Source organism: Lithobates pipiens, unplaced genomic scaffold (assembly GCF_037356315.1).
Source record: "Lithobates pipiens isolate NorthernLeopardFrog02 unplaced genomic scaffold, aLitPip1_a1.2 Scaffold_22, whole genome shotgun sequence".
In the NCBI taxonomy this organism is placed as follows: domain Eukaryota; kingdom Metazoa; phylum Chordata; class Amphibia; order Anura; family Ranidae; genus Lithobates; species Lithobates pipiens.
Genome location: NW_027507784.1, coordinates 54,802,565 through 54,827,508, shown reverse-complemented (window position 1 = coordinate 54,827,508; position 24,944 = coordinate 54,802,565). Strand labels below are relative to the sequence as shown.

Sequence of the window (24,944 nt, the reverse complement as noted above, 5' to 3'; positions counted from 1 at the left end):
TTCAAATTTTTTTTTTGTCACTAGGGTCGAAAATAAATGATTTGACTCTCACTATTAGAAAAATCAAACAAACATTCTTAAAAATTCTACTAGTGCATGCCCAGCTTACAGCAAGTCTCCCGACTCTAGTCATCAGCTGCTCTGCTTTTCCCTGCTCTACCAACTACTGAATTTAGGCCACAAGTGTCCAGAGCTGGCAAGAGAAGGGAAACAAGATGAGGGCAAAATGACCATTGTCTCCACACTGAGCCTTGGGGCTGCACCTTAAGGTTCTGTCTCCCTAGGGTAAATATAGCCTTGAATAAAAACATGACACATAAAATACACTAAATCTATCAAATTCTGGAAGAATGCAGATTTCCTGGTGATTAACCACAGATGTTCTCTACCTCTTCCTATGCTCTACGACACAGACTGTTTCAAAGAGCTCATGATCTCATTGTGCTAAATTTAACAGTCTTTACAATCTGGGGGAGTTTATAGACACCACACCCTGAGCTGCACCAACGTGCCATGGTAGCGTGCACGGAAGAGTGCGCCACGCAGAGCTGTGAAAGCCAAGAGCTCTCTTGGTGCAATTCTTTCTGGACAAAAGTTCATTATTTCTCCATGCACAATATCCTTCATTAGGAAACATTTCTGTCATTCTTGCATGTAGGCGCTGCTGGGAGGAGGAAGGGCAGTGCAGCCTCTCTGTCTCTCATGTGCAGACAGTAAACAGACTGACTCCTTAGCTGTAGTGCAGTCCAAACAGCAAAGGCACATCTGAGAACGCCAGCAGCTCATTTAGCCAACATGAAATCTGTAATAATGGAAATACCACCTGCTCTGTGGCAGTTAAATGAAAAAAAAAATAAAAAGCAGAGCTTTTCCAGCAGGAAATGTGGTGAGGGAGTATTGGAAAGACTCCGAAAACCACATCTGCGCTAGGAGGAGTATAAACTATGGAAGTTTTGGTAGCAATGCAGCCAATGCAGGTACTGGTAGAAAAAAACAAAAAAACAAAAAAGTTACATTGCGAGAGATGTTTAATAATCCTACGGCACTTTACAGAGAACTATTTTTTATAAACCCTTTCCTCCAAAAAGAGCATGCAATCTAATAAAATGTCTAAAGCCAGTTCGGCCAGAATTTGGTATACAGATCGGTATGGTTTTAGAAAACCACATACAAAAATTCCATGCAAGCATAGAGATGCAAGCTCCATGCAGATGGAGCCTGTAGGGCAGGGATATGCAATTAGCGGACCTCCAGCTGTTGCAAAACTACAAGTCCCATCATGCCTCTGGCTTTCACGATTGTGGCCATCAGAGTCTTGCTATGCCTCATGGGACTTGTAGTTCTGCAACAGCTGGGAGGTCCGCCAATTGCATATCCCTGCTGTAGGGAAAACTAAACCTGGACTGCTAAGGCCCAATGCAGCATCTAGTGAAGACTGAAACCTAGGCAATTACCCATTCATCTAAAAAATAAAAAAGGAGGGGGAGAAATGCCCTGTTTGACACAAACTATGCTCAATTTCAAAGAAAAGGTCTACTTTCAGTCAACTAGGTGGCTGCTTTAAGCAGGGATTCCAAGGGATGCTTAGCTCAGAGAATTGGTAACTTCTGAGCTGCCTGGTGTTAGCCGTGTGTGGATTAGTTCATCAGAACCTGATTTGCAGAAAAATCAACCACAGTTAGATAATCAGCCCCACAGTCTACTGAATGGATCTTCCAGGGGGACCTGTTTACTGGCAAAGGGGCCACTGACGTTCAGCCTAGAAATACCTTAAATGTTCAGAAAGCGTGTAGCTGCTTGGTGCTAGCCATGTGTGGATTAGTTCATTGGAACCGGATTTGCAGAGAATTTAACCACCGCAAATCAAACCACAGCTAACTGACTAGGCCCGCAGATTACTCAATTGCGTAGGCTGAAAAAAAAAAAAAGGGAATATTTATCTAGCAAAGTGGTAAAAGTTCCCCAGTCTGACACATTATGCCACATTTTTCTTTTAGTCAACTTAGTGGATACTGTCAGTGGGTTTCCAAGGAATGCCTGCGTTGCTCACGGAAAAAATAAAAAAAGCTACATGGTTTAAAAAATTGGTGGCAACATCTGAGCCGTTTGGTGCTAGCCATGAGTGGATTCATTCATCAGAAACGTATTGATTTGTAGAGAATAGAACTGCACTTAACTGATTACAATCAAAGACTTCTGAATGGATCTACCAGGTGAACTGTGGACTGGCAGAAAGGGGACGTGGGGCAACTCAATGCCCTATGCCCATCCAACAATCACATTTTTATTTTTTAAATACCTTTTTATGGTAACAGGGGAGACAGATATGCCTGTTGCCTGCATCTTTCTAGAACACTTATATCGTGCAAGCTAGGAGGCCTTGGAGCACTCTATGGTACCTTGATGCATCCTTAGGGACTGTGTGCAGAACCAGAGCAGCATATCCCTAGAGAACACTGCTGGATGTTGATGTTTTTGTGCATAACCCTGTAAAAAGGTAAGGGCGGAGGGACGTTCCTCTTAAAAAAGGTCCATAAATTCGGCACCAAAAACGGAATGAAAAATTCAGTTTTTGTAGCGCTCGTACAATAATCTGATCGTTGGTACACAACTTTCATCTGAAATTATGGGAAGGGACAAACACGAAAATCTTCATTTAAAATCAGTACAGTTTACACCCAAAAATACAACACAATACATCACTGCCGACATTTTGTTCTGTTGTACAGAGAATTGATACTTTAGCATAAAAAAATAAAAAATACACACCTGACGATCATTCATCCGATCATCTCAGTGTGTACAAGGCTTAAGAGGGGCTCCCACAGCCTCAGAGTGGACATTGGTTTAAGGGTGGGAAGATTTATTCTTGGGACAGACCCTAGGCTACACTAAGAAACTAGGCATCCCATGGACTCATTTACCAGCTCACAATGTACTGGGCAGATTGTGAAGATCTAAAATTCAGCATCTGATTTGCTGAATCATCAACCAAGTGCATTTTCTAAGTGCTGCTCATTGTTACTCAGTGTCTTCTGTAGCGCTACCCACTGCAACCACAATCAAGGGGATTTTCACCAAGTGCACAAAAGCCAGACCCCCTTAAAGAGAAAAAAAAAAAAAAAAAAAAAAGAAAAAAAAAAACACCACCACACACACGTACGTGAAGAAAAGCTGCCTGTTCCCAAAGTGAAGGAATGTACACTTTATATGGCAAGAGTTATGCCATTTTTGTTTAGCACTATGCCAAGTCCTGACAGATATTTTGTAAAGTGAGTCCTTTAGGTTAAATTTGTACACTTTGATGCAGTTCTAAATGCTGAGCACATCAAAAAAGGTGTCCAGAACTGTTTAGCTCCGCCAGCATCTGAAACTGAATGTGTACAGATCCTACATTTTACATTAAAACAAACAGGGAATGTTTCACATTTGCCAAATCACAGTACTTTTACTGAAAAAAAAATTTAAAATAAATAAGTGTTTTTCCAAAATTTACGCTTTTTGTTTTATCAAATACCACCCAAAAAAAAGGGCGTCAATTTTGTTTGTTTGGGTACAACATCGCACGACCATGCAAAGTGATGCAGGGCCGTATCACAAAAAAAAAAAAAAAAAAAAAAAAGGCCCGGTCAGGAAGGGGGTAAATGTATAAAAAAAAATAAAATAAAAAGAAGTGGTAGAAATGTATATTCTGCTTTCTTGCATGGATTTGGGCATCTTTATAAATTACTAGCGACAGCTTGCAAAAAAAAAAAAAAAAAGCAAAAATCGGATTCACTTTTAAATTGTGAGCGCTAATGAGCTGGGCCCTCCAATTCCCCTTGTGTCGAGTTGTATTGCAACTGTACAGTCTCTCCCCGTTTTGTAAAGCGCTACACAACTGTAATTATATTCATTTTATATAGCAACAAGAAGAATTTTCCACATTCCAAGCAGAAAAGACAAAAGCAGACCCTCTAAAAATAAAAGCCTAATATACGCTCTGCATATCATGGCATATAAATGCACACAGAAGCTGCTCAGCGTTTTACAGAATGTAATTTCTCCTACTTTTCAGCTTGAAACATGCTTTTAAGAATGAACTTGATTACCATTACACGCCAGAGGGGTAAAAGTGACATCCCACCGCCGTGCTAAAAAAATAACAGAAAAGGACATTCTGCAGCTGGTGACAGCAGAGTAAATTAGCTATTTAATTTCCTTTAACTCGATCACGGTGAAGGGGTTACAGCACATTGCCAGTGCCAAAGCTCTTTGTCAATCAAACACAATACTGCAGAATAGGCCTATTCAGGCCTCGAGTGTGTATTTAGTGAGCCACCGAAGTGTACACATTTAACACACTGAATGGTTTCAATGACACAAATGTGTCAGCTAGCAGTACAATGAACAACAAAAGAGGTTCAATGCCCTGAAACAGGGACAACAAACTGTACATTCGCACATCTATAGAAGGCATTGTGCACCAAGGTCTGTGGTTCATTCTGCTAAAGCCTGACATTGTACAGGCTGTAATCTACACTGGCAGTGCCAGCGCCAGTCTGCGGAGAGCCTCTGGGTTAAGAGGAAAGATGGTTATCCAGGTTCTTATTAAGAGAATGTAAAAGCTCAGCTTCAAGCAGGTAGAGCAAAAGAGCATTTAATCTAGCTCTGCATACATTTATGAATCATTAAATGGATTTTTAAATAGAACTTTCATAAGTACCTGTATTTTTTTCTGTAATCAGCCGTATTCAGTCTGGGAAAGATAGGGTCAGCATTCAGCATTGAGGCACTGCCACTTTCCCACTTTCTAGCAGCTCCCTTCTCAAATTTTTTTTTAGCTAAGATGAAACCCTTCCAACAAACAATACGTTGGTGGCCAATGGGAAGAACACTTCCTTTACAACGGTTTTCAGACTACTGAAAATATGGTTGTATAGCAGGCTGTCAAGGAAGGCATGTACGTAGTGCAAATTGAGTCTCTCGGGCGCACATCTGCACATGTGCAGATTGGCAACTAGCCGGGCAGATATGCACAGTCGTGGCCATACGCGTATGCATCAATGTGCACATCTGTCACAAATGCTGGTGCCACGCGGGCTATTTAAACAGGCTTCACTATGGGTTCATTGCGGTTTGGTCTGCAGCTGCTATGTGTCCCCGATTCCATGTGACCTATGATTTGGCTTACTTCTGACCCTAGTTTGTCTGCTACCTGCCCCATACTTGGCTTGTCTTTGGATTCTGCCTCCTGTTTCTGCTTGAATGATCTCCCATTACTGACTTGGCTTGTTACCGGCCATTCTGCTGTAGGCAGTCTATGCCTGATCTGCACGAATGTTACTGACCTGGCCTGTCCAACCCGGCATCTTGGTCATCAAGCCTGCTACAGCTTCCAGCAGCTTACTGCAGTCTGCCGTCAGCCAAGCACCATGCCAGCTTATCTACTACCAGCCTGCTCTGTTCACATTCACCTGCTGACTGCTGCCATGCAGACTACTGGACTGATTACAGGCACTCATACCTTGCCATGCTACTGTGGCTGCCGTCTCACCATCAGTGGGCCCCCAAGCAGGAGCTGCACAAGAGGCTTTCCCTGCACGTCAGGCTCACTGACCAGTTACGTGACACTGGGTCTGACAGGTTGACATCAGCCCTAAACAGGCACTATCAAAATGGGAACAGCTCAAGCAACCCCCAAACTCTGGAGGCACCTTAGTGGAGAATAGCTTGTCTACATTTTGAGTGCACAACAAAAATGCCCTTTGCTGTGAGAAGGTTAACTTAACCTTGCAGAACTAGGAATAGGCAGTTGTGTATTCCTAGCTCTCGGGCTCGATGACAAACAAAGAGTAGTCCGTTATTGCCAAGTTAACTAACACTGCTAAACTTATTCTGGGCATCGAAGCATCAAAATCTTCTGCTCATAATAGGGTCAGACGGGGTCAAATTAAGGTGACCATGGTGGCTTCCCAAGTTTTCAATATTCCACTAGTGAGAGCACCATGTCATGGTACTTGACTTTGAAGACCATCCGGTTATATTCTTAATAACATATGCAAACAAATCAACAGGAAAAGTGGGAACCCCTCATTCTAGCCATGGCAGGTGTACAGACCTCAGTAACTGAAGTGCGAAGATCTCACCCATAAAAGCTAAGAAAAGATGTAAGAAATAGTAAGGTGGTTTAACTCTTATGAATCTATTCAAAAATGAAATATCAGTTTTACCTGGCCAACCCCTTTATATAATGGCACTGCATGCATAAAAAATACCCATCAAAAATGAATGAACTTTGAGGTATATTTGACAATACCAGCAAGAAAAAAAGTAAAACATAAGCGGTTGGATTGCTTTCAATCATTTGACCACCATCTTAGGTCTATGACCAGCTTAGCTTCTTTTTAAAACAGAAGAGACAATTATGTTAATGTAAGCTCCCGTTCCTTTATTATATCAGATTAGGCTAATTAGAAATCTTGAGCCCTGGGTTATTTCTGTTCCCTGCCTCCCTGGAAGCTGGATTGTAGCATGGGCTGTGAATCATCGAGAGCAAAATTTAATTTAGAACTCTGCCTTGTCTTGTGAGATCTGTGTGCACAGCAAACCTGCTTCCTGCAGAAGAGGATCCTACAACGCCAACACTGGTATGTTGCTTACGTTGCTTTTCAAGGTGAATATCTACCCTGGGTGCCAATGAACTATTTACTTAAAATGCTGGAGCCAGAGGTAAAGTGAGTGCGGAACTGGGGATTAATAGAAGCCCCATTCTACAAGAATATATTTCAGCCACTGGAAAAGATTAAACGTTTGCGGGAATAACGCTGATGCTCTTGTGTGCTGGGTCAAAACAGGGTCAACCACTTAAAATCCCCCTTTGCTACTGTCAGATTACGAAAGCCCGTATGCTCTCCCTGGATGGTAAAGGATTTCGGACAACTGTTGAAAGTGTAGGCAAGAAAATAAAAGACCACTACATACTAGCACTGTAGCTTCAAAATGTCCATACAATTACCAGGATTGCCATAACTTCCAATATATTTTGAATTATGATTTTTGAAGATTGTAGGATGGTCACATGACTGTCTAGCCACAAATTCAGGATCTTTTCAAAGGATTTTCAAGATTTATATAGTGTTCAGCAGATTAAAAAGTTCCCCCGCCCCTTCTTTTATTATAAAATATACTGTATATTCAAACTGATATAAAGAAGACCAGAATTACCCTCAACAACACGTTCTCATTAAAATAGTTACCTAAAATACATTTATAAATAGTTGAATATTCAAAACCATCCATTATATCAGCCTCTCTCAACCTTTTCAGTACAGAGGAACCCTTGAAATAGTTCCCCGGTCTCAGGGAACCCCTGCTAAAAATTAGAAATCTACAACTCATGATACATTAGTGTGATGGTCAGTGGGAAGAATGGTCCTTACACTTGTAGTCATTGGGAAGAATTACCTCCTTACAGGATAGCTAAAAAGATCAATGGTGTTGGTGGGAACTTATCCAAGAGGCAGAAATGGACCAATGCTGAAGGAACCCCTAGCAACCTCTGGAGGAACCCTAGGGTTCCACGGAACCCTGGCTGAGAACCACTGCATTATATGTTCTTAAAGACTGTACAGTTTATGGCCAGCCTAAAAATCTGAGATGCACAATTCGCCACGATGTAAAGAACCTGTGGCTCTACCCCTGGATCACCACTTTTCAAACCAGCACAGAAGTGCAAGTGTAGTAACCACATTTTATTGTAGGTGAAGGCAGTGAATACAGTTGCATTTAAGGAATCCTGAGGCCCAATACGCAAAAAAGATGGTCCCCTTTGGTATTCCCAACGCTCTCAAAGCACTATGTTAATGCTTCTGATCAAAAGCACAAACAAAACACACAAGAACTTAAAAAAAATTTCAAAAAAATCTGGTCCATGTGCACTGCATTTAAAAAGAACACACCAGCTGCAGTTTCCGACTTCACCGACTTTCTTCCAAGTCAAGATCAATCCCCACCTCACACTACAAAGCACCGCAAGCAACGTCTCATTTTGTAATGGCAGTTCCTTTGTTCCAAGTTCCAAGATCCAGGATCCTCCTTAAGCACAAAACAGTCAGAGAACCAGCAGAGAGACTTTAATGGAGTCACAAGGTGCCTTACTATAATGCAAGGTTATACATTTTAGTCCCGTAAGCTAAAACGGAAGCAGAAAACACAGATCCATAGAATACCTTTAAAGTGGAACTTCAGTCTCCCAATCAACATTGATCATTGTTAATGTTTATGCCTCTAGCATTAGGAAAAAAAGGATCGCAAAGTACATTATATTTACTTGTTTTAATAAATACATTTTTTTGTTTAATTTTATTTCTTCTGTTACTCTCTGGTTTCTTGCTTAAGGCAAATGAGGTCATACATCCCAGGAGTTTTCAGGAGGGGATTTCTCAGCATGCTTGAGCTAAGGGGAGATGGATTCCAGGAAGTAAATGGTACATAAATTATCTGCCCTTACTCAAGATGGCCACAGACAGGAATGCTAGGTGGATGTTTTTCAAAAGAGATTTCTCAACAAAAGAGCATAGAGACATGGATGGGAGAGTTTGCTTTGAATGAAAAAAAAAAAAAAAAAAAAAAGAAGAAGTGTTTTTTGGTGCCCAGATGCAGTGAAGGCCTGCTTTAAAGCAGAGGTTCAAACAAAAATGGAACCATATTTACATGTTTATGAGAGGTGGACATGGCATTTTACCTGTATGAATGTTATGCTTGAATGATACAGATTTTGTGATGTTCTCTCCGTGTTTTGATACCAATAAAATAGCACGTTTCAAAATATGTACAGTGGGCTATGTGTATAGGCATCAACCTGGGATGGTTGAACATAAAATAATTTTTTTATCTTGAGTTAAATAGTATCCCACAAGAGTACACCCCTCACTCTCTCTCTAATATTTTAGATTTCCATGTGACAACACTGAAGAGAAATGACACTTTGCTACAATGTAAAGCAGTGAGTGTACAGCTTGTATAAAAGTGTAAATTTGCTGTCCCCTTAAAATAACTCACAGCGCCATCAACGTCTAATCCACCAACAAAAAGAGTACACCCCTAAGTGAAAAATTTCCAAATTGGGCCCAATTAGCCATTTTCCCTCCCCGATGCCATGTGACTCGTTAGTGTTACAAGGTCTCAAGTGTGAATGGGGAGCAGGTGTGTTAAATTTGCAGTTATTGCTCTCACTCTCTCATACTGGTCACTGGAAGTTCAACATGGCACAGAATGCGGAAGATCTGAAAGAAGAAAAAAAAAAAAAAAAAAAAAAAAAAAAAAAAGAATTGCTGCTCTACATAAAGAAGGCATAGGCTAGAAGAAGATTGGTCTTGACCACCGTCCTGCAGCATACAGTGGTTTACCAGGACAGGTGCCACTCAGAACAGGCCTCACCATGGTCAAATAAGTTGAGTGCACGTACGCAGCGTTATAGTCAGGGGTTATCTTTGGGAAATCGATGTACGAGTGCTGTAAGCCTGTCAGTGCTCAAACCATATGCTGCACACTGCATCAAATTAGTATGCATGGCTGTTGCCCCAGAAGGAAGCCTTTTTTCTAAAAATTATGCACAAGAAAGCCCAGTTTGCAGAAGACAAGCAGACCAAGGACAGGGATTACTGGAACCATGTCCTGTGGTTTGATGAGACCAAGATAAACTCATTTGGTTCAGATGGTGTCAAGCATGTGTGGCGGCAACCAGGTGAAGAGCGCAAAGAAAAGTGTGTCTTGCCTACAATCAAGCATAGTGGTGGAAGTGGCAGCGGTTTAGACATTAATGGTTGTGTGTCGAGTTATTTTGAGGGGACAGCGACTTTACACTGTTCTACACTGTTTACATTGTAGCAAAGTGTAATTTCTTCAGTGTTGTCACATGAAAATAAAATATTTCCAAAAACGTGAGGGATGTACTCACTTTTGTGAGATGCTGTAGATTCATTCTATATTATCAGAGAAGAGAAATAGCAAAGGACACCTCCAGCACGATTTATCTTAAGAGGGCATGCATAGCAATCAAGACATGAGATCATCCCTTTTAGCCATGTTGGACGACTACCATGTCATAGCTAAGGGTCTCACATATCTTCTCTGAAAAGCCAATAACTCCTATGTTTTCTACCAGCCCATAGACCAAAGCCATAACACAGCCGTCCTTTTTTCTTTTACGAACAAAGTCATAAATTAGAGGAATATTAATTTTCTAGCACAGTCACTGTAAAAGCACAATATGATAATAGATCTTTTTCTTTCAGGTTTTAAACAAATGGGTCCCTTTTATAAGAAAATCAATATTTTTCACTTTAAATAATGCAACAAAGCTCTTGCTCATCCACTAAAAGACACCAAGTCATAAATAATATATGAAGAGGAGAAATAAGCAGAGACAAGAGGAGTGTCTGGGTGTTCAGGTCGTCCATCAATAACCGGCGCTTGTGGGGGCCGCTTGTGTACAGAGCCGTTCCAGCAGATGCAACAGAATTTAATTGTCCCCAAAGAAACATCACAAAATGTCACTGAATATCATGCTAGTAATTCAGGATCTCTTATTCGAACAATATTTAGTCATGCCAGCTCCCTCATTACCAGACAGCGAAGAGAAGGCAGCAAATTAAAGTAAGCAAATAATGAAACTGATGGCTAAAAATACTGCAGGAAAAGGCTGTGTAAGGCAGCCAATCAAGTGCCAATTGTTAAAGCAAATGTTGCCTTTCTACCCCTAAAAGTATATGAAAAACATAACATTTTGTAAACATAGATGCCATTTCTTAGAATGGACTAGCCGAATCTAATTGTTTGAAAAGGTTATAAAATTAGTAAGTATAATTTGTTGCTTCTGTCACCTTCACAGCGCCCATAGGACTTCCCTTAACATAGCAAACCCATCCACTTCTAGTGCTGTGGGAGCTTTGTCACCCTTCCGTGCAAACCACAAGCAGCCCTGGTCATCCAATGTGCAAGATCAAAAACCCCTGATCAGTAGCTGGATAGTAGCTCTCCATATATGATCACCTGAGGGCTGGAATTACTTTTGAAGGGAGGCCAACAACTTCTTCCCAGCCACATCCCTAGCCTGTAAGGACAGAGTCTCAAACTAATAGAGACCTGAACTCACATGTCAACTTATAGGAAAAAAAAAAAAAAAAAAAAAAAAAAACTCTAGGTTTTTTTTATGCACAAGGAGAACCTTAAGAAGGATTTACCGTTTGTCTTGATAGGTGCCAAAAAAAATAAAAAAAACAAAAAAACGTTAGTGTGATTTTTGCTAAAATGTATGCGGTGTAACAGGAAGCAACATTTTAGGGAAGATGTATTTTTTAGCCTTTCCTTTTACTGTATAGTTGCATATGTGCAAGCGTGATAAAGGCAAGGTGTGTCTGCTAGTCTCATGAGATGTGGAATGAGATTTGGCGATATTGACCTTGCAGCTCTCGCTGTTCTGCTTGCTGGAGTGGAAGCTGTACCTGATTGACTTGCATATAACCATCTCCCTGCTTCAACTTTGGTTATTCTCTGGATCTGTACTTGAACATGTCCTACTGATTTTTAATTATTCCTCCAACAATCTCCAATCGTAAAAGGGAGCAGCTCTGACGGAGAAAGGACAGCTGTTCCTATTAGTTCTCCAAATTAACCAAAAGCCCATGTAGTACAGCTTTTGGACATTTTTAAATTTAAAATTCCATCTTGATCTTGAGCTGCAGGACATCAATGAAGACTTTTATAAAGCAGGATCCTATCAAGCAGCAAGGTGATGGACAGTGATTTGTGGAAGTTCACCCACAACCATCATTTGTGTGCACATTTCTTCCGCCCCACCCCCCTGGTGTCAGACAAGAACCGCTGTCATTGCTTTTAGGTTCTGAGTAGGGGCTTTGATCACCTCTTCAACATCTGATTCTAGTAGCAATCTCTGATCTTTGAAAGAAGAGAAAAACACTGATCATGTATTCCTTGCCACACAACCCTCCTCTCCAGCAAAGCTGCCAGGTGACATTGATGAAAATTGTCCAACGCTGGTTCTTAACTAGCCAAATATATCCAATGCCTATCTTTCAAGTGACTGTTGCTTCTTCAGGGAAAAAAATAAAAAAAATAAAAGGGAAAAAGGGGGGGAACCCAATAAGGTAATAATAAGGGAATAAACCAATAGGAGCCACTTGTCCCTTATATGAGAAGGGGAACCAACTCCAAGGATGATGGAAAAGGGGGGAAAAAAAATATATATAAAAAGCTTATACTTGGTCAATGTGTGTTCTATATAACATTCAAATGTTCTAGCTAGGTTTTGAACCAAAATTTATCAGGAAACCAGCCAAATATGTAATTTATAGGATTTTTTTTTTTGTAAAAAGTGGTAGGTCAAAAGGGCATTTCCACAGCCATAGCCAAGAAATACCAACAGACACCCATGATCCAGTCAGACTACATGTAGTGCTAATATGCATGCACTAACACAATGCATTATCACTCATTAAAAGACATGACACGCGTACATTTTTTAAATTTTTTTTAAACCCAGTGCACTACAAGGTACACCAGAAGGAATGAGCTCAGGAGTGGCCGGACAAGCGCCCAAACCCACCTAAATTATCCCACGAGAAACTGTCAAAGTGGACAGCTAATCATAGGCAGGGGAGGCATTCTTTGCCCTGCAGTTGCACATATACAAGAGGCTTGTTCTGTATATGTGCATTTGTAGGGAGCGGGGAACGTCTCTGCTGCTGCCAACGATTGGTCATTTGCTTTGACAGCTTCCTGGTGGGGCAGCTCAGGTGGGTTCGGACTTATCCAAACTTGCCCGAGCGCATCCCTGACCAGGAGGTAAGGCAGAGAGTAGAACTATTCTAACCGGACACATGTTCCAGTGACATCTGAGGCAAAATTTCCCCCGATTTTGAAGACATTTGCTTTAACTCCCCTTTCGAGTCACTTGAGCCGAGAATGAGGGATAACCTATCCAATGGGAAAGAGAAAAAAAAATAATCAAATACCAGAATAAAAAAACACAAATTATCATATTTGTGCTGTGATGCCATACCCTCTTAGCCTGCTGCCATGGCACTGAACCTCATGTTTCCTGCAGTAAACACGGTCTTGAAACATATAGCATGAACACGAATATAACAGCATGCTCTTCCATATCTCATTTGCAATTTGGCAATAATTCCTGTAATCAGTTACATTATGATGTATGGCACATCAATGCTAAAACAAAATGTATTATTCACATCTGCATGGAGCAGACATGAACTTTAGACAGCAAAACATTACCACAGAGAGACCTCTCTGCCTGTAATATCGTGAAATCCAATAACTAGGCAAGACTTTTGTTGCATTATGAAGATTCAATGTTCCATCCTGGAACAGCACAATGGTCTTCAGGGGTAATTATATCTCTAATTGTATTACTTTCAACCAGCAGCTGTCCTAGTTTAATCCAATTAAACGTCTATCTCCTACCCACTGCAGTGATAAAGCAACATGCAAAAAAAAAAATAAGCTGAGGCAAAGTAATGGGCCGAAAACGTTTTTCCCTCATAAAATCTCTTTTCCTTTGGAAACAAAAACACCATAATTACAACTCTACATCCAGATACGCCATTGGCAACACTGCTAGCAAATAAAAAATGTAAACTATCAAAATTTCTGAACCCGATGGATAGGTGACTTAGTCTAGGTACCCATGTCACAAAGTAATTACATTAAGCTATTTACAAAACGTGTGAAATAAATTGCCAACAGCCATGTAGGTTAAAACTGCACTGAATCGACAAGTGATCCGCACCCACGGGAGTCTTTCAGCGCTTAAAAAAGGTGCAAGGCAGTCCTCCCTAACCTTTCAATACCAGTGGATTCCTTGAAACAATTTTCAACCACATTGGTGGTCATTGGCATGGTCAGGGGGAAGAAATGGGTAAACAATTAGAGTCTAGCGAAGGTCAGAGGGAAGAACGCTCCTTACACTGGTGGTCCTTGAGAACAATGCCTTCAATATGAATGGCTAACAAGGATATTGGTGTCAAGTAGTGCCAATGAATTCAAAATTGTGCTAGCACCATTGGTAGATCAGTCAGTCACAGCTTAAGGAACCCTTAGGTCACCTTTGGAGGAACCCTCCTGGAGAACGGCTGCTGTCTTAGATGTTAAAAGTTGCAAAGCACAGAACAAGACACTGCAGTCTTACCCAAACACATTTGAGGGCTTACTATACAAATATGTAAACCCTCAATTTGATCTCTTGGTCTGTTAAATATACCAAACAGGTTTTGTTTGAGGTTTGAAGAAAAAAAAAAAAAAAAACCTGTTGACCATCTATAATTTAGAGCTATTCCCTGCACTCTACAGTCTTCTCTCAGGCGAGCTAAGGAGAGCTGCCATTTGAGCAAAAAATGCTTATAAAACGCTCAAGTCAGGTGTTTCTATTGAAGTCCATGGGGCCAAAACGCTTGTAGTCTGCCAAAAAGTAGCTCATATACTTTTGACCTTCAGGCGACAGAACACTCAGGGGCCATAGAAATGCATTGAATTTGGCTTATTGAGCATTTTAGAGCTACAAGCAGAATAATCGCTCAGGTGTGAACAGGGACTTTAAGTATTTAGTATAAACATGTCATTTTTTGAGCGCCACACATGACAGACAAGCAACTCAGCGCTGGATTCGTCACCTTGAGCACAGTTGTACTTTGGGAAGTGCACAAAAAAATTATTGGGTGTAAATGGGCTTACTGACCCTGTGATAGATGCTTTCATCCACCAATGGACAGCGTTAGCAGTAAAAAAATAAATAAAAATCCCACAATACAGACAAGGAGGAGGAGGACGAATTCGACCCCATCACGTGACCTCAGTTTCAAGCAAGCAATTAGGACTTATAGCTTTTTTGTAATGGCGAGAGAAAAGTTTATTTGCCTGGAGATGAGGCGAGTATTTATATAATCACACATATAAATTGGACTTGGACCGGGGTCTTTCGACCTGCCATGTAACTATACAAGTAGTCTGTTTCGATGTATGTGCCAAAGTCCTGCAATATGACGAAATAGAAAGGAGGAGAAATGTGTGGTCACATAGATTAAAAAAAAAAAAAAAATGGAAGGAAGGAAGGCAGAATGTCAAGAAAAAAAAAAAATTGTGAACACATCTAGAAACCACAGGACAAGATAAAAAGTAATGCACAATTGTGCTTATACTGTATTTATTCCTAGAAAGACTCAAAAGGCGGATTTACACCAAGAATCATTCATAACCTCAACAACATACCTGCAAACAGTGGAGCGGAGTGCAGCTACAAGAGGGTGGAAGATTGACAAGTGGTTTTATCCCAAACAAAAGCATAATAAAGTGTAGTGGGAATGTGGTGAGGGAAGCTGTGAATGTGCGGGTCAGAGCTGGCTTTTTTTTTATTCAGCTGAGCAAACAAGGCATGAATAGGGGAGCTTTGCAATAACACCATATCAGACCAACACTAAACAACTCACATTCAGTGTCAGGTCACAAACATTGGACCCGTATGTTTTTTTTAATAAACTCTCCTTCAGCTTCATCTATAGAAATTCTGCCTGGCTGAGTAAATATGGTAAAAGTATTAACCCCACCAACAAAACAAAACTAATGAGGCCTAGGTTATTAGAAAGCCTGGAGAGGAGTCCTCCAAGGCTACATGCGTTTCCTAACAAAGAAAGCCAATTTTCTGCTACAAAATACGACATCCTAAATAAAGGAATCCCCAAGAAGTATGCATGCTGAAAATTCCCCCACCATGGCACTTCTGAACTCCAGGCAAGCAGCTAAACACACAGTTGAAGTAAATATGTGGAGGCTGCTTGCCTGTCGATGAAATTCGTAAATTATGTTCATCCAATTCTACGATTTAGAGCTCGTTCACACTTTCCGGCCTTTTAGCATAGCAGCTATTGTCAGCTTTGCCAGGCATTGCGAGAGCAGTGCAATGTGCTGCTTCCACACAAATAAAATTGTCTAAAATAGGCGAACTCCAGGCAGAAAAAATAAAAAAAAATTGTTATGTATTCATTTCATGTAACACCCCTTCACCCCTAAAGTTAAATTCTAGCTGTAAGCAAGAGTATGCATAAACAGGCTTATATTTACAAGAAATGTGGTTTCACATTACTTGCAGACCATTTCAAGCAGTATTGCCCCTCTGGGGGAGACATTTGCCTCTCTGTGACCACCCTGCATCTCTGAAGGAACATGCTGGTGACGTAGCAGCCAGCAGGTGGAACCGCAGTACACAGCGAGAAGAAGCAGAAATGTGACATGCTCTGAAGTGTCAGATGCTGAAGAACCCAATACGGTTTCCAGCTCAGGAGAGAGTAAAGAGTCACTGGACATGGTACAGGTAAGTACGTGTATTTACAGGATGCATGTATTTTAATAGGGTCTCTTCAAACAGATGAGTTTTTGGCCAACATTTTTCTCTGTGGCCTGTAAACCATATGGCTACATTTCTCTTACCCCTTTTCCCATTGCACCGTTTTGAAAGCATCTTCTATAAAGAACAGTAGTCTGGACATAACCTACCTAAATTTCCTCCTGTCGACATCAATTAGCTTGAAGGACCCATAAGATGCCCGAAAGCGGGGAACCCCCCAAAAACACAACACCCTTCGATTCCACAGCACCTTCCTTCTGCTTCTTTATCGGTTACATTGTGCCATGTATACATTTATAGGATTTTCACAAATTGTAAAGTTCTACAAAAATATGGCAGTAGATGAGTAATGAGATTTATAGGTCATACTTAATTCTCGCAACTGAGCATGCAATATATTTTTTTTCAAAGAAAACATTCCTCCAGCTCTCTTTATATTACACAACACTTTCATCCATAAAAAAAAAAAAAAAAAAAAAATCGGCGAGCAGTCATTTTGCTTTGTCTTCTCAATCCATGGTTACATTGTTGACATGAAGCAATACAGGCGGTCCACAATGACACTTCCAAATCCCTTTAGTAATAAAGTCTAATTTACCAGTAATTACCAAAGAGTAATCATGTCAGGAGGAGCAAGAAAAAAATTAATCATAAAAAGGACGGACATGTATTTTAACTGGGCAGTGTAGAGGGATACAAAATAAAGGTTTAACCACCATGGTCTTGTAATACTGCTAGCAATGACTGCAGACTACTGTGATCATCATATACTTAATCTAGAGCCATCATAAAGAAAAAAATAATAAAAAATTGTCTCGTGGGTGGTACTCACACCCCCTCTTATTAAATTGCAGCTTACCAGTTATTAGATGTGGTGGCTGCATCAAATATGGAAAACAGTGGTCGATCTTGCTGGAACTGAAAGGACAAACAAGGATCTCCTCCTGTAAACTACTAATTCCCTCCCCCCTCCCATCCTCCATTGAAAGCAGATGGAGAAGACATGTTTGAAAGCCAGCTTCTACGAGAATGGACCCCTCCATAGATAAACTGAGTGACTGAGCTTAGCCACCTTTAGAAAAGGAATTTGCATCATCTATTCTCCCCCCCCCCCCCCCTTTCACCAATTCCTCCTGTATTAAATTGTATTGCAACTGTACGGTCTTCCTTCATATAGTAAAGTGTTGCGCAAGCTGTTGGCTCTATATAAATCCTGTATAAAATTACACCATACGCAATTGCATTTTTAACAACTTTAAAAAAAAAAAAAAAGGGTCAGTTTACACTTCAGCATTTCTGTTAGTGGCAAGGCTTAAAAAGTTACATCTCTCACTAGCTTTGACTATCTCTCTGTCTCTGCTGCCTTGCCATTGGAGTCTCACTCCTCCTACTGTACACCCTTCATAATGTAAAATAGACAAAAACTCCCAAAAGAGAATGAAGACCCTGTTCATATAGATGTGGCAGACAGGCTGAACTAGGAACTCGAGAAATCTCATTGGTAGAGTCCCCTAAACATGGCAAAGAGTCATCTCTCTACTGGTTATGGAAAAGAAATTGTAGAGAAGCCTGTCTCAAATATTTTTCATAAGCAGAACTGTTGAAATGCTTTTCAGGTCTCAGGGAACCAATTGGGAGGTCAGTAGAAGAATATCTCTTATATTGGTGGTCATTGGTAAACCCTTACAGTGGTGGTCAGAAGGTCAACCTTATGGACAGCTTAAGAGATTTGGTGTCATGCCACTTGCTCTGCAAAGTGGTGTTGAACCCAGATCAAGGAAGGCACCATCAGATGTGAGGTCAAAAATACCCCCAGCTCAAGGAACCCCTAGAAACCTTTAGCAGGACTCGAGTTCCATGGAAATCTGGTTGAGAATGGTTGCTGTAGATAGATTGTCTAACCATAATATAACAAAAAAAAACTTTAGAAAAGACTAGACACACACTCATCCGGGGCTCCTTTTTTCCCAGCAACAGTCAATCATGTCAATCTTAGCTCCGAGGTGAGAAAACACACATCATAAACACAATAGCTCGTGAAATGAGAAGTGAAACCATAAAAAGGACGCTTGGAGGAAAGCATCACTGATTTTTACAGTTTCACTTCTGTGAACTCCCTTACTGACACATATCAAATTAGGACACAGCCACTGCTACCAGGACGCTGTATATAACAGGGCAGACAATACTAAATTGCTTCTTTAACTTCACACCACGGCCCTCAAATAGATGCAATAAATATATCTCAGATATGGAATGACAATTGCCCGATTTAACCATTAGCTTTTATGTATGGAAACGGCATGCAACCTTTAAGTTGCCATCAAAGACTAAGAAAAAATAAATAAAAAAATAAAAGCGATCAGATGGGTTTTGTCTATCTGTAGCTGTGAAATCAGCCTGTGCCTCCATTCAGCTAAACATGCAAGTGTATGTGAGCCAAATATACATGTTAGGTGGACCAGTGGCCCACAAACATGCTTCCACTGGAGAGAGCCTACTGGCCCGTTGGAACTTTTACAGGCAGTTAAAAAAAAAAAAAAAAAAAAAAAAAAAATACACATTCCACACATATTTGGGGTGTAACATTCTCCAGGGCTGCCCACTGCCCCTGCAAAAGCTATAAAAAAGCATGTGTAGCCAAGTTCTGGGCTACAGCAAAATGGAGAAGGAGATATTGCTTTTTAGTCTTCTCTCACTCTAATGAATTACTGATGTTTTGTTGCACCATTCTTTTCTGGCCAGCAGGATGAGAGACAAAACCAAGCAAGCCTAAAGCCTTCTTTACAGAGTGTGGAGAATCCTGGGAGTTGTAATTTGGGATGGCAGCCATATAATAGGAGTTACTCTGAACTACAGAGCCCAATGGACACTGCAGTAGGAGTGGAGAGAGTATTTTTGTTAAACTGCATGACCTGGAGGCAGAATGTAATCTTACACCTAGTCCTTACTGTTAAGGTTATATGCCAAATTGAGTTACCATTGTTAATCTAATTTGGGAGAGAATACCTTACTACCTGGCTAAATGCCTGTTTTCTTTGATATAGCACTACACTTGAGTTCTAAAGTATTACTCTCAGCAATTTCCTGTAAGATTGAAGGTTTTTACACTCAGAGGTGTCAGGAGGACTGAAGTTCTTAAAAAGGCAGAGGCAAAGAACAGAGGACAGAGGACACATCCTATCCAGTGCAAGTACCTGGCCTTAACATGGCATCAGCCTCTTGCAATCCCTGTATGGTGAAGTTCAGACTGGAAGAGGTACAAGCAACACGAGGAATAAATTGGTGTCGAAGTACTCAAGTGTTAACAAGGGACATGCTCATAGAATAAGACAGTAGAGGGACAACTGACAAGTCTGTTGCTTCTGCCACATCAAAGGCAGGGAGGAGGGACAAGACCTGCAAACCATACTTAACTGCACCATGGGGGGGGGAAATAAAAAATAAAAAAGGTCTTCAACCTTGCCAGACAAAGCTGTGCAGTGTGGCAGGCAATATGTGTAAATATTAGGAATAAAAATGACAAAAAAAAAAAAAAAAAAACACACAACCTTTGGCAGGTAAGAACTAGAGGTCGACCGATATGGGTTTTTCTCTGGCCGATGCCGATATTTAGAAATCATGGCGGCCGATGGCCGATATGTGATGCCGATTTTTTATTTTTTCCTTTTTTTTATCCCCCTTCATCTCAAAATCTAACAGACACCTTTCCCACTTGGGCGTTTTTCCAGGTGCTTTTGGGCTAAAAAAAAAGCGCCTGCAAAATGGTTCACCTGCAGTCTGTGAAAGAGTGCTTTCACACTGAGGCGATGCACTGGCAGGATGTTAAAAAAAAAAGTCCAGCAAGCAGCACGTTTGGAGTGGTGTATACCGCTCCTCCACAACTCCTGCCCATTGATGTTAATGAGCACCACTGCCAAAGCGCATGCAATGCGATTCGGCAGCGGTGCTTCACAGGAGCATTTAACCTCTTCCTCGGCCACTAGCTAGGTTATATGTGCCCCACTAGCAGCCGAATAGCAACCCCTAAAATGATGGTAAAGCGCCGCTAAAACTAGCAGAGTTTTACCATCAACGCCTGCCTGCTCCAGTGTGAAAGCAGTCTTCATAAGCGATACAGAAAATATTTCTTACATTTAAACATTAAACAAAACAAACCTCCAATCTGTTTACTTGTATGTACGATTTAGATTAACAAAAAAAAAAAAACACAAACTATATATTAAATAAAAACAGGTAGTCAAGACTTGACGGAGAAAAAAAAAAAAAAAAAAAAAAAAAAAAGGTAAAGTTGGCCCTTTTTTTTTTTAAAGCAGTGTATTTTTTTCCCCAAAAAATTGCAATTGAAAGACCTCTGCGCAAATCCCGTGACAAAATATTGCAACAACCTCTATTTTATTCCCTAGGATCATAGATAGATATCATTTTTGAGGGGTCCAAGTGATTTTCTGGCAGAAAATACAGGATTTTTACTTGTAAGCAACAAGTGTCAGAAAAGATTTAGTCTTTAAACTGAGAACTCTACACACAGAGTTGAGTTCATTCAGTCAAGTGTAAACATTGTATCTCTTTACTCTTTTCTTGGCAGTCTGCCCAGAGAGGAGGAAAGTCGCTTCTATGAAGACTCAGGCAACTTGCATTGACTTTGAATACAGAAGTCATTTGCAAGTCGTGCTGTAGTTCTAAATCTGCCTTTTTATCAGCACAATCGGCCGATGCCGATTAAAAAATGGCAAATATCGGCCGATATATCTGTCGACCTCTAGTAAGAACGCCCATAAATGGATTTAATCTAGGTTTTTAGCGATTTGCCTGGCGTTCAAGCTTTAATCCTCAACCAAAAATAAAAAAGGGAACTGCTCTTTAAGTGGCCTACCAGACTAGTCATTAAAATAAATTTAGGTGTATCGCACCACAAAGCAGCTAAGAAATAAAACTGCCAGCAGCATTCTTTGATGGACAGAAAAATAAGGTCTTCAACGCTCGGATGAACACTTTGAAATTATTAAAACTAGAATGTGACTCGGAAAGCTCACAGGAAGTCTCCTTACTACCAAACTGCACAGAAACCGGGGAAAAAAAAAAAAAAAAAAAAAACACGCATCTTTACACTTGAAGACAGACTTCCGCTAAGTGGTTGCGAAATATGGACAGCACGGTGTACAGCCGAATACAATGCTACATTTTGCTTAGGCAGAGGGTACAAAGCCGGCTGACAAATATTTCAAGTGACTCATCAAAAGTTCTTAACTACTGCATTGACTGGGCTGCTCTATTTGATCATCTGTTTCCACTTTGTTGTACTCTTGCTGATTCAAAAATCTCAATTTGGACGCTGTATTGTAAATTTACAGAAGAGTTACAGCTTCTTAGGAGCAGGTCCCCCTAGTAAAGGCAAAGGCCAGCAGGCAATGTACAGCGTGTAGACTTCAGGTGATGAAATTTCCACGCCGCTCCACCATATTTGAAGAGCAGCAGTAGGCTCTTGGAGGCCAGTACATTGATCGAATCTGCTGGGTGCCGGTCAAGGCACTGTAGCACGCAAATTCATTTCTATACCATTGTAAAGGTTAAATCCATTTTAATAAACTGGTTGCACGGATCCGGTTTTTGGCCTTTTATCCCAGAGTTGTAAACAGGAAATAAAAAAAAAAAAAAATAAAAAAAAGAAGAAAAAAAAAGGACCACAAGGGAGGTGGATATTTATGCGCTTGTTTTTGGTTCCCGGATCAAAGTATCTAAAGACCCATCTAAAGTCTGGGTCTGGAAGTCTGGAGAGTCTTTGTGTATAAGGTAGATGGCAAGGAATTACTAAAGTGTGCCATATGGAGTGTAATTTGTTGGCATGAATTGTGTGGAGCACATTAAATAGCCTTCAGGCACACCAATAAGGGCACATTGAATCTATTACCATTTTATGCATATTTACTTAAAATAAAAAATGTGAGCACAAGAACTATATGCTTTTTGTTTGCATTTTGTTTTATATGGAATTTGATGATTAGGGGAAATATGGATACTTAGCGCTCATCCATTTTGGCAACCCGTAACAACCAACCAATCAGCACTATCCATCGCTGTACAAACAGATCTAAACTTATGCGCAGTAAAATCTGATTGGTTACCAGAGGCACTATGCCTTTCTTCAAGTCCTTACTTCTTTGCATTTCCTATATACAGGTCAACCCAGGCAGAGATATAAAAAGCATTCCTAAAGAGGAGCTTCCCTCTGGTGAAATTCCCCTCCCACTAGGCCTGTTCTATGCCACCATCTTGAATTATCCTACATATGTGCTGTAGGTCATCATATTCAGAGCGCTGCAGCAGCTTTGTGTAAATAAAAAAAAAAAAAAAAAAAAAAAAGACTGCTTCTGGGATGTGCAATGTGGACATCACAGGAGATAGTGGAGACTATGCCATTCTCACCTAGATGAGGTAGAATGAAGTGTTGGACTTCGGGACACACACAGAACACCTTTGGCTTGATAGTTAAAAAGAGGAGAGAGGGGATGGGGCCAGCTTGGGGCTCCATGTCTGAATGGATACATGGAGCTCTGACTCTGCCCCTGTAGCAAGCGGTTGGCTGAGGGGCAACTCAATAGGAGGCAGGGAAAAAATATGCACAGATGAGGCAGCACTGGTGGGCACTGATGGGCAGCACTGTTGATGAGGCACAGATTGTGGGCACATAGGTGGCACTGGGCACAGATGAGCTGGCGGCAGCGCTCCTCGATCGGGGCCGATGTCCCTCTCACAGCCACCGGGGATCGGCTTTTTTTCCTCCTCACGCTGTCAACGCAAGGAGAGAAAATAGTGGATTACCGGCTCTGTTTACATCACATCATCAGCTGTCATTGGCCGACAGCTGATCACGTGGAAAGGGGTCGGGATTGACCCCTTACGCCGATCTGCAATCAGCCGAGTCTCAGACTCGCTGATCACAGAGCTCACTGCACGCACACTGCAGGCCGCTCCGGCACAGGAGGAGGTCAACAGATGTACTCTCGGCAAAGTAGGTCCGCGCTGTAGCCGTCATTTAAAATTAAATCTTTAATAGCTACAGCACCGCAATTTTAACTGATGAAGTCAAACACAGTAGTGCTATTAAGTCTAAGATATTTAAAATATTAGGGTTTTCATACCATTTAGAAAGACCACAGGGCTTGCACAATAGTCTGGTGTTTACTTGGCTGGTACAGTTTTAGAACTTTTTAATGGAATATTCCAGGCTAAGCTAACAGATATATAGAACTGGACCACACACGGATCTAGGCTAACTTGCTTAGTAAAAAAAAAAAAAAAAACATTAGAGCAACTATGCTGTGCAAAGTCATAATCCTCAGAAACCAATAAGACTTCAGTAAAGATCAGATAGGAGTTCTGTGGTGACTAAGGCCTTATGCATACAGGACGTTTAAAAAATGGCAGTGCTACTGCCAGGAAAAAGCAGTGTTAAAAAAGGTGCCGTTAGCCGCGTGTTTGAATAACGTTTTTTGGCTTTTTCCGTAATACGCTCCCTATAATGTAAAGATGCCTAAAAACGCCAGACACAGCTAAACGCTTAGTAAAGAGTTTAGCATTTTTTCTTGTTTGCAGCGCAACAACCTCTGCTCCTGGATGTACAGGCTGTTTTTTTTTTCCTATTGCCCCTAAACACTTATGCCTCTGAAAGTTTATGTGTGTATGGACACATGGGGTGGGGGGGTGTTTAGAGGCAGTTAAAACAAAAACAGATGCCCCTAACAGCAGCTGTAAAAACAGCCTGTGTGCATGAGCCCTAAGGGTTGCTGCACTACAAATGTTTTTCTTTAACTTACTGTATAAACGTCTCTTGTTCAGATTACCTTTCAAGTAGGAAGCAAAAAAAAAAAAAAAGCCACCAATCACACTGCAGACAAATTTGTCATTAATACAATGAGACCATAAACACAAAGCCGAATGATAAATAGCCATACTTACGGTTGGCATAGCTTCACTAGGTCCTGGTCTGTGGTGTTTGGAAGAAGTCCTCGAATGTACAAATTCGTTTTGCTTAACTGATCCCAACCAGAACTGCTACTGCTGCTGCTGCTATTGTGGTTGCTGGTTGTGCTGGGGCTTGGAGGAGCCATGGGGTGAGCAGGCACAATGGGTTGCTGAAAATCAAAGAGAAAGAAGGTCCCATTAATAAGAGGGTATTTAGTACGGTCTGACATAAAACATGGCAATCTGAAAAGTAAGGCGTTTAAAACTCCATGCAGACTGACAGGCAAGAATGATAACTGGGGCACAACAAGAGTTAAAAATTATATAAAAATTCACAATTCTGAAAGGGAAAAAAAAAAAAAAAACACACGACTTCTGGGTAATGACACTTTAGGTTTTGCTTATAGTACAGAACATATACAATGTTTATAGACACGACGTAATTAACATGGTCAAGAGTAAAAACTAATAGATTTGGGTTGCTCTTGTTTAAACCGTAATAAAAAAAAAAAAAAAAAAACCCCCACACACCTAACCCGCATACAGTGAAAAATGACGGAGT

At 40.8% G+C, this 24,944-nt stretch overlaps 1 protein-coding gene across 10 annotated transcripts in view; it reads right to left on the bottom strand.

Annotated features, from left to right (window-relative positions):
• The window catches only part of RBMS1 (RNA binding motif single stranded interacting protein 1), a 490,465-nt gene that overhangs the window by 114,427 nt on the left and 351,094 nt on the right, over positions 1-24,944 (bottom strand). For all 10 annotated transcript variants that reach the window (XM_077447594.1, XM_077447596.1, XM_077447593.1 and 7 more), the window contains exon 2: positions 24,377-24,552. In XM_077447594.1, the coding sequence (XP_077303720.1) occupies positions 24,377-24,552 (176 nt within the window). The remainder of the gene's footprint in view (positions 1-24,376; positions 24,553-24,944) is intronic.